This window comes from Gorilla gorilla, chromosome 2 (genome assembly GCF_029281585.2).
Source record: "Gorilla gorilla gorilla isolate KB3781 chromosome 2, NHGRI_mGorGor1-v2.1_pri, whole genome shotgun sequence".
Classification (NCBI taxonomy): Eukaryota; Metazoa; Chordata; class Mammalia; order Primates; family Hominidae; genus Gorilla; species Gorilla gorilla.
Window position 1 is genome coordinate 163,452,097 of NC_086017.1, and position 17,309 is coordinate 163,469,405.

Below are 17,309 nucleotides of genomic sequence, written 5' to 3' on the forward strand. Positions count from 1 at the left end.
CTGGATTTCTACAGTTTGGAGGATTTCTACTCCTTTTTGTCTCTAACCAAATGAAACTTGTCCTTCCAGACCAACCTTCCATTTCTTATCCCTTTTGAAACTACCCTTGACCTCTCTCTTTAACTTACCAAGCTTTCTTGTTACCTCTACTGTGTACTTCTTGCTTCCTTTTTTATATATAGTTATTTGTGTGTTTATTTTATACCTTTAATTAAGCATCAAATTCTTAAAGGCTGGATCCAAGTATTCTCGCTATATCTAGGCTACATATAAAAGGTGGTCAATACACAGTTAATATAATCAATACACATATTTTATGTGTATTATATATTGTTAATGAATATATTCATTTAATAAAGTTACTGTTGAATGTATTTGAATTTCTTGAAGGAAAACATTTCTTTTCCTAGGATAGTAGGGAACAAAGAAAGAAAACCTAAAAAAAGAAGCACAATTAGAGAAACACACTCCTGTGATTTTTCTCAAAGGAAATATTTTGAGACAGCAGAACCAAGATTATAATTTTTTTAATTGTTTTGACTTTGGGTTTTCTTTTTATAAGTCAGCTTAATATTTGTGATTTCTCTGTGCCAAAAAGTAACCAATATTAATAGAGAACAGCTTTAGTACATGTAAAAGAAAAAAATCATTTATGTCATTTCAAACCCTCAGTGCTTTCTTTCTGACAGATTTTTAATGGTTTTATCAGCTGTTAATTAGGTTGGTGCAAAAGTAATTGCAGTTTTAAAAAAAGATTGCAAAAACTGAAATTACTTTTGCACCACCCTGATAAAAAATTGGCCTGACTATATGGCTTTGAAATGTTTCAGACAGTATTCTCTCTCCTTCATTGCTCTTCAAATACTGTTTTAGTAGTTTATCTAGATCAGTCTTACTGTGTGCATAGTCAGCATACATCAGTTTTATACTTTTAAAGCGGCATTGCATTTTACCTACGTGGAAGTTTTCTGCAGACATATTTTAAGCTTCTCTAAGAAAAGCTCTGAAGAAAATGTAGGCTCCTGTTGCTCGGAGGGCTGATGAATAAATTTAAAAAAATCATGCTCAAAGACCACTTCCTTGACAATTAATCTTTCAAAATCAGCTACCGAGTATCTAGAACTTCATAATCTATTCAAAATTGATTAACAATCTTAATTGAGATGACATTTGTGTCTGAAGTGTAGAATTTTCTTGTCTCCAGGTATACATTATTAATGTTTAGTGTCTACCCCGTGGACATAAAAGAGCAATAGCATGCGTTCTCAGCTCTGTAAAAGAGACCATCTTATCTTCTCTAGAATCAATATTCAGGGGTTTCTCCTTCACTTACACACACCTCACTCTGAGCTAACCACAAGCAATGCAGTAGTGGTACCTCCAATAAATCCCACTCACCCCCTATCTCTCTCCCTTCTTTTGGCTTCTGTTGTATATATTAGTAGTCATTGTCATTTCTACCAAGTTTGGTATTAAATTGCTAGCATGTATCGTGAATGAAGTCTTACATTTGAAATCAGAAGAGCTGATTTGGAGTTCTGGTTCTTCCATTTATTTAGCATAGGGATTTTAATGGGTCAGTCACTTAACCATGCAAGCCTCGCCTCAATTTATTTGTTCACAAATGAGCAAAATAATATAACCAACCATCTCTTAGAGTTGTGAGGAACAAATAGTAATTAGGATGAAAATAAATTGTATGTCAACATATAAAATATTATTTGCTATTTTTGAATAATAGAATGTATAAGTTGTTGGGAAAGTAAATTTCTGTGCTTGGCTTCTTCAGTGGAAACTTTTTTTTTCAATTTTTTTTTTTTTTTTTTTTGAGACAGGGTCTCCCTCTGTTGCCCAGGCTGGAGTGCAGTGGCATGATCTCATCTTACTGTGGCCTCCCGGGCTCGAACAATCCTCCTACCTCAGCCTCCCAAGTAGCTTGTACTGCAGGCATGCACCACCATGCCTGGCTAATTTTTGTATTTTCTGTAGAGACGGAGGTCTCACTGTGTTGTTCAGGCTGGTCTCGAACTCTTGGGCTCAAGCAGTACTCCCGCCTTGGTCTCTCAAAGTGCTGCGATTATAGGTATGAGCCACTGTGTCCATCCTGAAACTTTTTTTTTTTAAATTAAAGAACCAAATGAACACCTTGCAGATTTTATGTATAAGCCAGAAAGAAAGCTCAGTACATGTATAGAATGTAGCACAAGCCAACTTTTCAAAAATTAATCTTTTTAAGGGGCATTATGTAATGAAGGAGCATACATTTTTAGTTTTATCCAGGATAAAAGTGGTTCTTTTTCCCCCATTAACTTTAACACAGAGGTTTTATTTTAATTTAAATTCCAAGGACTAGGTTTTTGTTGTATATGAAGAAAACGATTTGACTAAATCCAATGTAAATGTTTTTCCTTATTCTTTGGGGGCACACACATACACACATTAATCCTTATTTTATATTTTATTTATAATATAAATATTTAATTATATTTTATTTATAATATACATATTTATATTTTATTTATAATATAAATATTTATATTTTATTTATAATATAAATATTTATATTTTATTTATAATATAAATATTTATATTATATTTATAATATAAATATTTATATTATATTTATAATATAAATATTTAATTATATTTTATAGGTTGAATAGGTTCCTTGTTTATTATCTTTTTTGCAAAATAATTTTATTGTTATAAATTGTTCTTATTATAAGCAATAAATAAGGAACCTAAATATCACAATCTGTAAAGCATTTTATTTGTGTGTGATTTTATATGATAGTTCATTAGACATAAGATAGGAAAGTATGGAAAGTTTTGAGATTGCTACATGATTGCTCTTTTAATTTGTCCAATGTATTCCTTTAAATGTTGTGAGGGAGTTTTTTTACCAGTGAAGTAGCTTTTGCATGCTAAGTTGTAGTGAACTGCTGGGCAGAACTAAAACATAAATGGTTTGAGGCATGATTAATAGTTGTATATGGTGGCCAGGCGTGGTGGCTCATGCCTGTAATCCCAGCACTTTGGGATGCCGAGGCGGGTGGCTCACGAGGTCAGGAGATTGAGACCATCCTGGCTAACATGGTGAAACTCTGTCTCTACTGAAAATTCAAAAAGTAGCCAGGTGTGGTGGTGGGTGCCTGTAGTCCCAGCTACTCAGGAGGCTGAGGCAGGAGAATGGCATGAACCCAGGTGGAGCTTGCAGTGAGCCGAGATCGCACCACTGCACTCCAGCGTGGGTGACAGTGTGAGACTCCGTCTCAAAAAAAAAAAAAAAAAAATGGTTGTATATGGTGTAGTATCTTAGAGTGATGTGCAGTGGCATGCATGATTTAAAATAATATTAATAATCATAACAGAGCTTTTTTGTAACATTTTATAAGCATACTAGCTTGCTGAAGTAGTCGATAGAATATAATCAAAGATTGTGTCACCAAATCTTTAAACAGGACATTTTATCAGAGAAGATACTCTGGTTTCTCAGGTAAAGTTATAGGGTAGAAACACAGTAAGCAGTCTCTGGTAAGAATAATATTTTAGCCTTGATTGATTATGGTTGCCAAAATTTAATGGAATTAAAAATAACCTGGGAAAACATAGATTCCTGGTTTCTATCCTCAGTAGGTCTAGGGTAGGTCCCAGGAACGGTATATATTTTTAACAGTTACCCACGAGTCACTGATTCAGATAATCCAATAATCTTTCTGGAACATCAGTATCCCAGAGAAACAAATGTTGCTGTTAATAAACAATTTGCAGTTATTTCAGTTTATTAGCTAGCTACGATTGCATTCTGATTTGCTGTGGAAAGCTGGTCATTACTTTTTAAGAGCATGTGATGCTGATGGAAACATGTAGAGCTTTAATCGCTGTCTCATTAAAAGGATGTAGTTTATTCTTTGTGTTTCCTTATTTGTTACAGCTTTTCCAGAATGCACAGAACCTTATGTGCAATTAAAATAATTAAGAAAAAGATATTGTTTTCTATTTAGCAAAGGAACTAAATCTCATGCTCCCTTATAGTTTCTGTTCAATATGCATTCTCTTTTGAAAGTACAGATTTGTAATAATACAATTTTTGATCTCGTCTCCCAAGAAGCCTAACTTTATGCTCTGACTACATGGTAAAATCACATTGTCAAAATAAAAGCGTTGGTAATGCTCACATTCTGCCAACCAATCATATCTGAAGTCTTTTAAAAATTCACTTTCAGGTACTTTATTCTGTAGACTGTTATTTAATAACTAAGAAAGAGAGTTTGAGGAGGACAAAGTGAGGGCGGAATGTTTTTATTTTCCAAGAGGACATACATGCAAAGGCATAATCATACAAGAGTATATACCTATCTTCGTTATTTTAATTAGAAGTGCATGCTGCTTCAGGGAGACTCCCCACTCCTGACTCAGGAATGACTGCAAGTGGAACCCCAGCCTCAGGGAAAATTACTACATGGGAAAATATGCTTGGGCCTACATGAGTTTTCCAGAGTTCTCTTGTGCCTTAGCTAGTTTGATAATGCTTTGCATTATGTATAGCAGTTGTCAGAAACCATTTCCTTTAATCAGTTAGCATCTAAAAAAGGAAGGGGTAGCAGATATTTTCTGACATTTGTAGATATAATGTATTAAAAAAAGCATTCCCTTACTCTTATGACATGGTGTTGTCAGAGATTTCCCAAATACAACATGCCCTGCAGATTCTTAAAACTACACATTTTCCTTTTGTTAATAAGAAAATAACAGTAAAGTATTTATTGTCTATTTTGATACCCTGTCAACCCAAACATTTATTCCAAATTCCAGCCTCTGTTTCTTTGTAAATAATTACAAAATGCAAATACTATGATTGTTTTAGGAATGAAATGCAATGTTTTGATGCAACAGGAGTTGAAAAACTGATTTTACAAATGTTTCCATTGATTAGCTGCTATATGAGGGCTAACAGTTGAAAATATTTTGGAAAAATACAAAAACAGGCTTTCATTTCTATTTATAGAAAAACAGACATACTTTTTTTGCATGTTCCCACAAGAGAAATTTACAGTGTAGATAAAGTACAGCATAGGCTTAACAAATATAGAAAAATATGTTATTGACTCTTGGTGGAAGTACATATTGGTAAAGGTTTTCTTAAAGTTTTTTATTCTAGTTCAAAGTTAATACATATATGAATACACTTCATCTTCTAAGGATTTATATTATTAAAATCACTCATAAGCATAGCTTTTTATATGCAATTTCAGCATTGATTAAAAGAGTGAAAAATGGGCATTAACGTAGTTGACTACTGATAACAAAATGGACATATAGTGGAGTAATATATAATTGTTAAAAACTAATTATATTGATCTGTTTCTATTGACATAGAAAGATCATTAATATTTTTATATTGTGGAATATTAACATAATTTGTTGTTTAATCTCTGGACCTAGTTAGATATGTGAATTATGTGAAACCTTCTTCAGAGGATATTTAAGTTACATTGAAGTGAAAATAGGAGTTGTCAATGCATATCTTTGTTTTGTGGCGTATCTTAGTCTTTTAAACCAGGGAAAAACAACTGGGTCTTGAGTCACTGTTAGTCAGTGAAAACATTATTCTTGTTTGTGAGCATATGTGAATTTGTTATTTTTTTGAAAAAAAGTCAAGTTAAACTGATATATCTTGTTATGAAGAATATATATTATTATGAGGAATATATTCAGTTAACATTGGTATATTTTTTAAAAGTATGTTTGAGATTATTTGTAAAAAGTCATCCTTAAGGTCAGTTGTATAAGTCAATAGAAATATCCATAGGATTGTAATGTTAAACTGTGTAGCACCTATGTGGCTTGAGTATTTGTAAGTTTGGAATAAGAAATATGTTAGTGAAATAATAGGGACTTTTACTGATTATATGGAATGGAGGAAATATTTTTGTATTACGTTGTGTCATGAGAAGTTCACTAATTTGTTTTTTTAGGATACATTCGAGCAATTCCATACTCATTCGTAATTGGTTTTAGTCATTGTATTCTGAAAAATAATCATTTTGGTCTTTTTATTTAATTATAGGCATAGATTTTTCTATACTTTTTTCATAATGATTAATAATTAAATCACATATTTTGGGCCATATTCAATATAAATAAGCTAATACAATTTTCCTGATTGAGGTTATCACACCAGGTTTAAAATCAGACATTTGGAAATTCAAATTCTATTTGTTAAGATAAAGCTTCTGTGGTCAGATTTAGTGGGTAGTATTGAGGGCAATTATCACATTAAATTTTTAGAAATTCTGAACAGTGTGGCAACTATTAAGTTTGATCCTAATGAGATATGCTTTATATTTTGGGCAGGTTTTTTTTTTTAAATTATATCTGTCATTTTTTTCACATGTTGATTTTGTAATTTATCCTACTTGAGTCTGCTAAAATAGGAAAAAAATATAGGTTAATTATGGAGAAGATCTTATAACTATTGGTTGTGAGAATGATTTCTGTGTGAGAGGGAAAGTTGGAATAGAGGGGCAAAGAGGTACAAAATGCAACAGATTTCACCAATGTATGAGGTGCTGTGGAAATATTTTCTTAGTTCTGTGATCAGTTAACTTCATACTTATTTTTGTGTTGTGCAATAATGTCATTAGGGGTGCACAGATGAATTTGCTACCATTATATAAGCAGTGAGCATCATATTTTAAATGTTTTAGGCAGAGGTGCCACCAACCTCAGCAGGAAGCTTGGTGATGTTCAGAAGATATAGAGGTTAAATATGAAAACTATGATTTTGGCCCTTAGTTACTGTGTCAAATAAAATAATACTCATTTAAGTAAGCTTTAGGATCAAAGTCTATAATCAGGACATTGTAATGGGAATAACAGTATTACTGTGTATTGCATTTCATTTAGCATTCACATTTTTGTTGTGTTAGTTCTACATTGACAGATTCGGGTTGGGTCACTGTACCATTCTTCCTGAAAATTGCCAAGATGATGAGATTTGATTTTTCTACCATTTAGCTCTTGAGCACATAACAGCATTTTAAATTTTGCTGTAGTCTGTGTTCTGATTCCCTATTTACTATTTTGAAATATTAAATGATATGGACAGATCAGATATGTCTACCTGAGGCTAACAAGATGATGTCTTTGTGTAATATATAGGTAAATAAAACACTAATTAGGAGTAGTGCTTTCTCTTGTAGAACAATTAAGTAGCATTCACAGTTTTATCTCATTATACCTTCTTGTAGAAGGAAATGTTAAAATACTTCCTCTTTGAATAGCATGAGAAAAAATGCAGTGTTTCTTTTGCTGGAATTGAAGACTGGTTCTGTCAGAATTTCATAGATAATTATTTAAATATTTTAAATTTGCAAAGCCACATAAATCTGTTTCGAATATTCTGTGGCTCAAAATATCTTTCTTCAACTTCATAATCAAGGAGGTATTTAAATATGTTGCTATTTTAACTTCATCGCCTCATGTTCTCTTTCCAATGAGTGACGTTTGATGCTGGTTTCATTCACTTATAAAGGTGACATCCCCAATATACTAAACCATATAGCTTAAGCATTGTAATTTGTCGAAAATACAAACTAGTCTGATATACTAAGAAAAATCTTCAGTCATACCACAAATATTAATTGTTCGTTTCCTCTGGGCCAGGCACTGTTTTGGTGATCTGTTTCTATTAATGGAGAACTAGCGTAACCACTGCCTTCTCTCATGGAGCTTACATTTTTGTGGCAAAGGCAAATGATAAGCAGATAGCGAGATAAGCGTGTAATATTACTCTGCTTTCTTCACAGTACTATGTAGTATTAGGTGGGGTTTTTTTGTTTGTTTTGTTTTTTAGACGAGGTCTCACTCTGTTACCTAGGCTAGAGTGTAGTGGCTTAGTCATAGCTTACTGCAGTCTTGAACTCCTGGGCTCAAGCAGTACTCCCATTTCAGCCTCCCAAGTTGCTGGGACCACAAGCACATGTCATCATGTGTGGCTAATTTTTAAAAATTTGTTTTCTGTAGAGATGGGGTCTCACTGTGTTGCTCAGGCTGGAAGTGTAATGTTATGTACTTCTCTCAAAACGAGTCTGGACTGCTGTTGGGAGGAACAGAAGGTTGGGTGCTTTGGATGGTGGCCTGAAAATCTTCTAAGAAGATAACTTTGCAGTAGGGACTTGGACGAAGGCCTATTGGGGTATAGAGCTAGTATGCAAAGTGCAGTGATTCATGTGATAATTATCTTCTAGTGAGCTTAAACCTTTTACATTTTTAAAAATTTTGCCTGATACAGGAATTAATTCAAAATTCACTTTTAAATCATTGTCTGTATAGAAGCTTTATGTTCTGTTTTGTCCTAAATATAAATACTTAAGGATCAACAATCATTTTCTAATTGGAATACAGTTTAGTTGCCTCTGGAATTCTAATCTTTGGCAGTAGTGTGTCACCTAACCAACACTCCTTCATTATCCTTCCTACAGTAGACCACTAGGTGATTTAGGGAACCAAACTGTTGAATGGATCAGAATTCTAAAAGACTGCTTCGACAGAGCTTAGATTACTTATTTGAGTTAGTAAACACAATCTTCCTTTCTTGGCAGCAGCTAGTCTGAAATGTGGCAGACCAGCAGGCCACATTGGCAGTCTCTATGCCATTCCAGAGGATGTGTGATTGAAAGTTATCTTTTTCTTTGCAGTATTGCTAAAACTTAGTCATTTACATATCTCCTTCATGATTTTCATTTATGTGTAGTCTCTTAGGTATATTTGTGTATATATGTATATACTCTTTAAATCTTTTTAAAAAATTTATTTAATTAATACTTTTTTTTTTCAGACAGGGTCTTACTGTGTTGCCCAGGTTGGAGTGCAGTGGTGTGATCATGGCTTACTGCAGCCTTGACATCCTCTGCTCAAGCAATCCTCCTGCCTCAGCCTCCTGAGTAATTGGGACTACAGGCATTTGTCACCCTGCCTGGCTAATTTTTGTATTTTTTGTAGATATAGGGTCCTACTATGTTGTTCAGGCTGGTCTCGAACACCTGGCCTCAAGCAATCCTCCACTTCAGCCTCCCAAAGTGTTGGATTACAGGTGTGAGCCACGGTGCCCGGCCCTTTAAATTTGTAAATTAAACTTTAATTTCTTCCTAAGTTATAATATTGATGTAATCACAGACCGGACACACTGGTTTTAGCATTCTAATCCATCTGTTAAAATTATGTTGTTTGTGCATCACCTGAAATTGCCATGGGTACTGCTGGTAGTGTGCTTACCCCTCACTGAGAAATACTTACCTCTGCTTTTTGCTATGTGGAGTTGAATAGTGCTGAAGGCTGAATTAACTCATTCAGATGACAGTTCTTCCCATATAATGTATAACATCTTTGTTACTCTACTTAGCACCTTAGTGAATACAGAGATGGCTGTACAGCCTCCAGAAATGCTAAGTTGGTTGGTTGTATATGGAAATCTCTGTTGATATTTGGGACAAACCCTGGGAATAATTGTGTGAGCAAACTTAGTTTACTAAAGAACTGCATTGCTAATTATGGACTTGTTGACACCAGTGAGCCAGGGAAAGAAGTTGTGGTTTTGGGCAAGGGGTTCTTTCTTATCAACTCCAAACTTACAGGGTGAAGTTAGCCATCTCTTTCAGTTAGATTGAAACTATCTTAATAAACAAAAATCATAATAAAGGACCTCAAAAAATTATTTAGTTAACTTCCTCAGTATATAACTTATATCAACATTAAAAGCATATTAAATAAAATTCTTCAAAATTACCAGCTAACTACTCTGGGATATAACTGGACTGATTGCCTATATTTGCTTTAGAAGAACTTTTGCAATGATTAGTAAACATATGTGAGCAAGAAATTTAACCTTGCTCATAGAGGCCATCCAGTTCTCCAAAAGAGAATTTCATTTTCATACCTTGTAAACATCTCTTTATCTTCTATAGCAGTAGGTATGTGACTCTTAAATAGGCATTCATATGAAGCCATATATATATATATGTAATTTTTAAGAATAATTGTTGAAAGAATAAGAATAATTTCATTCTTCTTTATCCTTTTCTCGGTTTTTATTATCTCTGTCATTTCAAATTTTCATTTCTTTCCTTTTTATTTTCTCCCTTATATTTATCTTAAAGTAGAATATATACATGATTTCTGATATCATTCAAAAAGAAATTGGTTCTTGTGGCAGAATATTAGTGTTGTAGATGATGTCAGATAAAGCAAGAAACTATAGCATTTGGAATGTGATCAGTAGGTTAAAGAGGGACTGCTGTTAGCTATTATTCAGATTTTTAAGTTTTATTCTTTTTTTTTTTTTTTGAGGCGGAGTCTTGCTCTGTCACCCAGGCTGGAGTGCAGTGGTGTGATCTCGGCTCACTGCAAGCTCTGCCTCCCAGGTTCACACCATTCTCCTGCCTCACCCTCCCGAGTAGCTGGGACTACAGGTGCCCGCCACTATGCCCAGCTAATTTTTTGTATTTTTTAGTAGAGATGGGGTTTCACCGTGTTAGCCAGGATGATCTTGATCTCCTGACCTCGTGATCTGCCTGCCTCGGCCTCCCAAAGTGCTGGGATTACAGGCGTGAGCCACCGTGCCCGGCCTTAAGTTTGATTCTTAACAATATTTTTGTTGTTCAGAGAAGTTTATTATAATGTATTGAAATATAGGTCAGATATTTACCTCAGAAGCAATGTACCCATTAGTAGAAATCTTTCCTTTAATAATTATTTACAGACAAAATTTATTTTAGGCCAAATATGTTTGCAAGAATTCTCATAATCTGGACATTACCCACGTATCTTTAAACATTATATCTATCTATAGAACAAAACCCCATTACTTAGTTAATGTTTTGTGAATTCAGTATTGATCCAAATTCTATAAAATCTTAATTTACCAAAAGAGATTTCTATTTTTTGAAATTCTTTTTTTAATATAGAGAAGGAATATAAAACAATAATCTGATATCAGCAGTTTAGTGAAATTGATCTATAGGATATAATTTGAGTTTGTTACCCACAGTGCCCTATATCAAGGGCAGGCACATACATTATCAGGTCTAGCTAGACTAATGGCCAGTATCTGTTTTAATTGTTCAGTGTCTGTGCCTGAACTAATTATTAATACTTTGATTATCATCCTTGTCTATGTCCTTTACAATTAAATGGTACAAATCTATGTTGATAATGCTTTCAATAGCACTTTTGAAGTAAATAGAATTTCTCTGCTACAGAAAATAAATATAATCAGAACACTGATTTCCAAGCATTTTAGTAATCAAAGTATATTTTGTACTTGAGAGATTGTCTGTAACCTGGCAAAAAGGAAAAATAATCAACTCTAGAAATTAATTTTTAGTTGTATTTAGATATGACTACCAAGCAATGCAGATATTTCTTGGGGTACCAGTCTTTTTACATATATTTTCTGGATGCCATAGATCATGATATTAAATAATCTATTTCATCAGTGTTGGGACCACATCCTCCCATACATGTTTATTTCTGTAAGTATGAATGAAGTTTACTCATTTATCAAACATTTTAAAAAAAGATCTGTTATGTTCCAAGAACAGTGTGATGGAGGACACTGGACCTACACCCTGTTGTCAGGGCATATATAACATTGAGGGGGAAAGGTACGAAGAGATACAAAGTACCAAAAACATTCTGAGATGGCATAATGTTTAGCATAGTTGACCCAGTCCTATAGAGAAGGTGATTTTTGAACAGCAATTTAAACAAGGAGAAGGAATTTGCCAAGTTGCAGGGGTGAGGAAGTGTGTGTCAAACCAAACAGGGAGTTAGCATGTAACAAGTCCCAGGAGCTCACACATGTCTTGGCATCTGCCAAGAACCCTCAGCAACTCCTCTCCAGGGGGGATACAAGAGGTACAGCACTGGGAGAAGCAACAAGATAAAATGTGTCAGTTTGTTAAAAGGGAAAGGTTCAAGAAAGAGGGAGTTGTAAATCATGTTACAGGTCAAGTAAAGGCAAGAACAAAACATAATCTTTGGACTTGGCTTTCCTGACAGCATTGATGACCTTTGCTGAGCAGTAAAGTAATGGGTGTGAAAGTCAGACTGATAAGGATTCAGAAGTGAATGGGAAAGGAAGAAGCAGAAAAACAGCACGGTAGATGACTCTTTAGATATTTGCTTGGGAAGGATGGATTAAGTGCATTAGGGAGAGGAGGATGCTAGCCAGGGCAGGGTCCTCTTCCTCCTGCCATGTCACCGTCTGCATGTTGGAGTTTCTTCAGCACATTTGGAAGCTAAGAGAAGGAACTGCTGAAAGACAGGGCGTGCATGTATAGAGGAGGCAGAAAAGAACTAGGTCTTGAGAATGAATGAGTCAAGGTGGAGGCTTGTGGAAGCTTAACTGTGGGCAGGAGGAGGAAGAACTGGGAGACCAAGAAAGATACAGAAAGATAGGTTAAAGACTCGTGGGTAGGAAGGTAAGAGAAAGTTCATGCTTAAGGGCTACTGTTATGGCTATGAAATATTCATGACACATAATATTATTATCCACTATTGCTAATGAACATGGAGAAAGAGTAATGAAGTTTTAGAAAAGCTGCCGTGTGCAATGAGATAGGGAGCTGTCCAAGGACAGGGCTAGATTGTGAGGCAGTGAAAGGGCCTATGTGACCCTGGAACATAATAATTTATAGAGGCAATGATTGTGTGTGTGTGTGTGTGTGTGTGTTTTCAAATGTATGTTTCAGTGTGTTCATATGTTGTATTCATATATATGTGTTCATGTGTGTGTGTTTGTATATTTTGTACCCTAGAGGTAATCCAAATCCTGATGCAGCAATTGATAATTTAGTTTACCAATATTTTTGGAACTCCATCTATTTTGCATCACTGTGCTAAGCCATGGGGTTACTGAGATGAATAATATATTTTTTCTGTCCTTAAAAACATATGGTCTAGTGGGTCAGATATATAAGGAAATAAAACACTGTATAGGGCATAGGTGCAGAGATAATTCAGAGAAGGCAGTATTACGATATGGATGGATAGAGATGGGGATAATGACATCTTGGTAGCTTTTTGGAGGAAGTGACATCTTAGCTGGCTTTAGAGGAAGAAAATAGTTACATGTGAGGCACTTGAAGATTCTGAAGAGAAGGAGTAAAGAGATTGTTGACCATGCAGGTGGTCCATTCTCAAGGCATGAAATCATTGAGTAATTCTTAATGCAGAACAAAGTTTCAGGAAGATAGACACAGCTTACAGTTTATGACTGGACCTTTTTTTTTTTTTTTTTTTATAGAAACTGGCATTAAGACCTAGGAACTTTTTTGAAAACCAAAATATTTCTTGAACACTGGGGATGAGGTTTTTTTTTTTTTTTTTTTTTTTTTCTTGATGGAGTCTCACACTGTCTTCCGGCCTGGAGTGCAGTGGCGCAATCTCGGCTCACTGCAACATCCACCTCCCAGGTTCTAAGTGATTCCAGGAGAATCACCCAGCCTCCCAAGGAGCTGGGATTACAGGTGCCTGCCACCATGCCTGGCTAATTTTTTGTATTTTAGTATTTTTAGAGACAGGGTTTTGCCATGTTGACCAGGTTGGTCTCGAACACCTGACCTCATGATCTGCCTGCCTCGGCCTCCCAAAGTGCTGGGATTACAGGTATGAGCCACTGTGCCCAGCCATGGATTTTTTTAATTTTTTTTTAGACAGAGTCTTGCTCTGTCACCCAAGCTGGAGTGCAGTGGTGCAATCTCAGCTCACTGCAGCTTCTGCCTCCCGGGTTCAAGTGATTCTTCTGCCTCAGCCTCCTGAGTAGCTGGGATTATAGGTGCCACCACCATGCCTGGCTAATTTTTGTATTTTTAATAGAGATGGGGTTTTACCATGTTGGCCAGGCTGGTCTTGAACTCCTGACCTTGTGATCCACCCACCTCAGCCTCCCAAAGTGCAGGGATTACAGGCGTGATCCACCAAGCTTGATTGATTTTTTAAATCTCTATCAAAAGTTGTAGTCTTACTGTAGTATTTTCCAAATAGTTTTGGAAAGTAGTTTTTTAAATGAAACTTAGTGTTAAAATGGCAATATTAATCTTAAACAATTTAAGTTCTAGATGTTCGTGTTTTTTAACATACGTATGTATTTATATCCTATACTCTAATTTCCAAAAATTATAAACATACCATATGCCAATAGAGCAATTTTGGCTCATGAAGAAGTATCATCAAATACTAGTTATCATACTGTGTCATTGCCTCTTTAAAATGTGAAAATTTTACTTTTTAAAGCCTTGTTTTCCTCATTGGCAACATTCAAACAAAAAAAAAGAAGAAAAATCCTGATAGAAAAAGTAAGTTGTTAAAAGTGAAAATGCCCTGCTCTAAGAAGTAGTCTTGTGGTGCTGAGTTAACTGATCATCAGGCAACAGGGGATCCCTCATGCCCCACCCTCCAGCTTTGTTTGGAATTGTACTTCTGAAGTGCATCACGCTGCTCAAATCAAATTGCTCACTTAATATTTAATGTTTCTGCGATGGAATCACTTTCTCCCTTGCGGTTGACTTCAGATTTACCAGACACACTGACAACACTGCACTCCTTATTTTCCCCACATGACCTCAGCTTCTGCTTTAAAAATGTACGAATAAAGGATGCTTTTGTTCATATCTTGCCTGCCTGTGATATATTGACAAAGTGTCTGCGGGCTCAATGGAATAGTTTTACAGTATGAGTGCTGTTTTCAGTGGAGGGGCAGGACTTGGGCTTTAGAAGGAAGTGAATTGGATAGGTCAGGAGAATGTACCATTTGTAAACACCCCTTTCCTTTTTTATTCACGTGTCAGGACAGCAGGAGCAGGCTGTTCAGTGCCCGTCCCTGCGCAGAGCCGGAGGGAAAGCAGCTGGGAAGTCAGCTGCAATTTTTAAACCTTGCTTTTTATTCCCTGGTAATGATCTTCAAGTGCTTAGACTTGTCTGAGAAGCTGTTTTGAAACTAACATGGTTTAGTCCACTAACTGCATGTTGGGTAAATTCAAAACCCACATGCTCGTCCTCTTGCAGTGGAATAAGTCACATCTGATGGACATTTTCTGTGCTTATAGCATAGTAATGAACGTCTGACAGGCGCGACCTTTCATAAGACAACCCACACTATTGGCTTTCTGCCCAGAATATTGCTGCAACACTATCTGTGATTGGTTATCTCTCTATCATGCATTGCTTCACAAGGGGAAACGGCCCCTTTTTTTAATAAATCTACGATGGCTGGCTGCAATATGCCTCACTGTAAGTATTTTGTGTGTGTATGTGTGGGGGAGAGAGAGAGAGGCTGACTTGAATATTACTTAGTCTGGTATCACATGGCAAGGTGGTGATACTGTAGGACATCAGTGAAGTGCTACTTAGTAAATCTTAACCTATCTCTTTTTTCTACAGGTTGGTACTAAGAAGTGCCTTTCCTGACGTCTCTGCTGCTTGGAACCGCTTCTAGAGCAGTCTCTGCTTTTGCCTTGCTTGCTGCCAGCTAGACTGTGACGACAGCACATCCACCCTCCACCTCTAGCCCAGACACCCCCATTTCTACTTATAATCAAGAGAAAAGCTCTAAGTATCTGGCATTGCCCTAGGCTGCTTTAGTGTTAAAAGAAAAGTTTGCTGAAAAAGTAAGATATCTTCTGCCAGGAAATCAAGGAGGAAAAAAAAAATCATTTTCTCGATTTTGCTCTAAACTGCTGCATCTGTCTATGCCAAACTAATCAATACCGATTGCACCACCAAACTCCATTGCAAATTCAGCTGTGAGGAGATTCCCTTTCAGACAACTTTGCTGAAAGCAGCTTGGAAATTCGGTGTCGAAGGGTCTGCCACGTTTTCATGCTTGCATTTTGGGCTCCAAATTGGCACTGGGAAGGGGTTACTGAGAGCACAAGGCTGATACCAGGCCCTACTTTTAAACGTTCATCTACTTACAATCCTAGTATTTCTCTAAAAACCAAAACCTCTTTGAATTAACAGTTTCATGCTGTGAATTTCTAGTGGGAGATCTTTTCCTTGATATTGACGACACAATTTTCCATGTACTTTTAAAGCAGGGAGTGGGGAAAAGTATTTTGAGGGGACATTTTCATCATCAGTTCAGCTTTTTTTTTTTGGTTGTTGCTCTTTTTTGGGGGGGTTGGGTTTGTTGGTTTCACTGAAACATTTAACTACCTGTAAAATCTAAACATGGCTGTTAGTGTCACACCAATTCGGGACACAAAATGGCTAACACTGGAAGTATGTAGAGAGTTCCAGAGGGGGACTTGCTCACGGCCAGACACGGAATGTAAATTTGCACATCCTTCGAAAAGCTGCCAAGTTGAAAATGGACGAGTAATCGCCTGCTTTGATTCATTGAAAGTGAGTAACTATTATATTCTTTTAAGGATATTCAATGATTGAATGAGGGGTATATGGACATACAGGTCTCTGCATATGGGATTATGGATTGCTTTGTTCATAGTTTAGTTATACAGTGTGTTGATGATGTTGGGCTGGGGAACTTTACAAGAAGCAGTAGAATCAAGTCTGGCCAAACTTTGTTATGAATAACTTTATCAGTCCTTTCACTGCATGTTTTTTTTTGCTAGGGCAGAAAGTGTTGACATATTTTTCACTTAGTAATGGCAAAGTGAGTGTCTGTCCCTGGAAATGGTAAATGTAGCTACCTGTGAGTGTTTAGCATATGCATATATTATATATAAGGCCATGGCAATAGCTGAATGAGGATGATTTTTATTTGTTGGTAAAGGCATTGTACAGTTGCAAAAGAGAAGCAGATTTAAAATCAGCTAAACTTGGATAGACTTTTTACTCTTTTAATATTTTGACATTTTGGATTTTCTTTTTATTTTGTGGGCATTTTATTTTCAGGCCAGAGCCACGCATTTTATGGAAAATGTAACTAGAAGTAAGGTGCTGAACTGCTGCTACAGCACCTTACCTGAGGCACAAACTTTGTTGCATGTGAGTTTTATAAATAAGTAGAAACTCATAAGTACTATTGTTTATTGGATTTTTCCAGCTTCAAAAATTCTAATGTGAATCAGCAGTTTATTTTCTGTTAGATCATGATTTTTTTTTTATTTGTAATAGTCTTAGCTAGAAATGTTAAAAGTTAGCTTTTGTGGGCACCATAATACTAAAATATTTACTTTAGTGTTTCTTGACATTCAAAAATGTCATTGGATTTGTAATTCAGGTATCATATTTGAAAATGAGTCTTTTAAAGGATAACATAAATATCTTTATTTTGACACACA

The 17,309-nt window shown here is 35.6% G+C and overlaps 1 protein-coding gene across 26 annotated transcripts in view; it reads left to right on the forward strand.

The window, feature by feature from the left end:
- The window catches only part of MBNL1 (muscleblind like splicing regulator 1), a 202,547-nt gene that overhangs the window by 15,411 nt on the left and 169,827 nt on the right, over positions 1 to 17,309 (forward strand). For 14 of the 26 annotated variants that reach the window (XR_010132981.1, XM_004037865.5, XM_055382057.2 and 11 more), the window contains exon 2: positions 15,445 to 16,407. The exons of 5 other annotated variants lie outside the window; for them this stretch is intronic. Coding sequence is in view for 20 of the 21 variants with exons in the window: in XM_004037865.5 (XP_004037913.1) it covers positions 16,234 to 16,407 (174 nt within the window). In the remaining variant the exon portion in view is untranslated. Of the gene's footprint in view, positions 1 to 14,874; positions 15,295 to 15,444; positions 16,408 to 17,309 lie in introns of those variants that run through there. 7 more of the 26 variants (XM_019024083.4, XM_055382050.2, XM_031009184.3 and 4 more) reach the window with 1 other exon arrangement.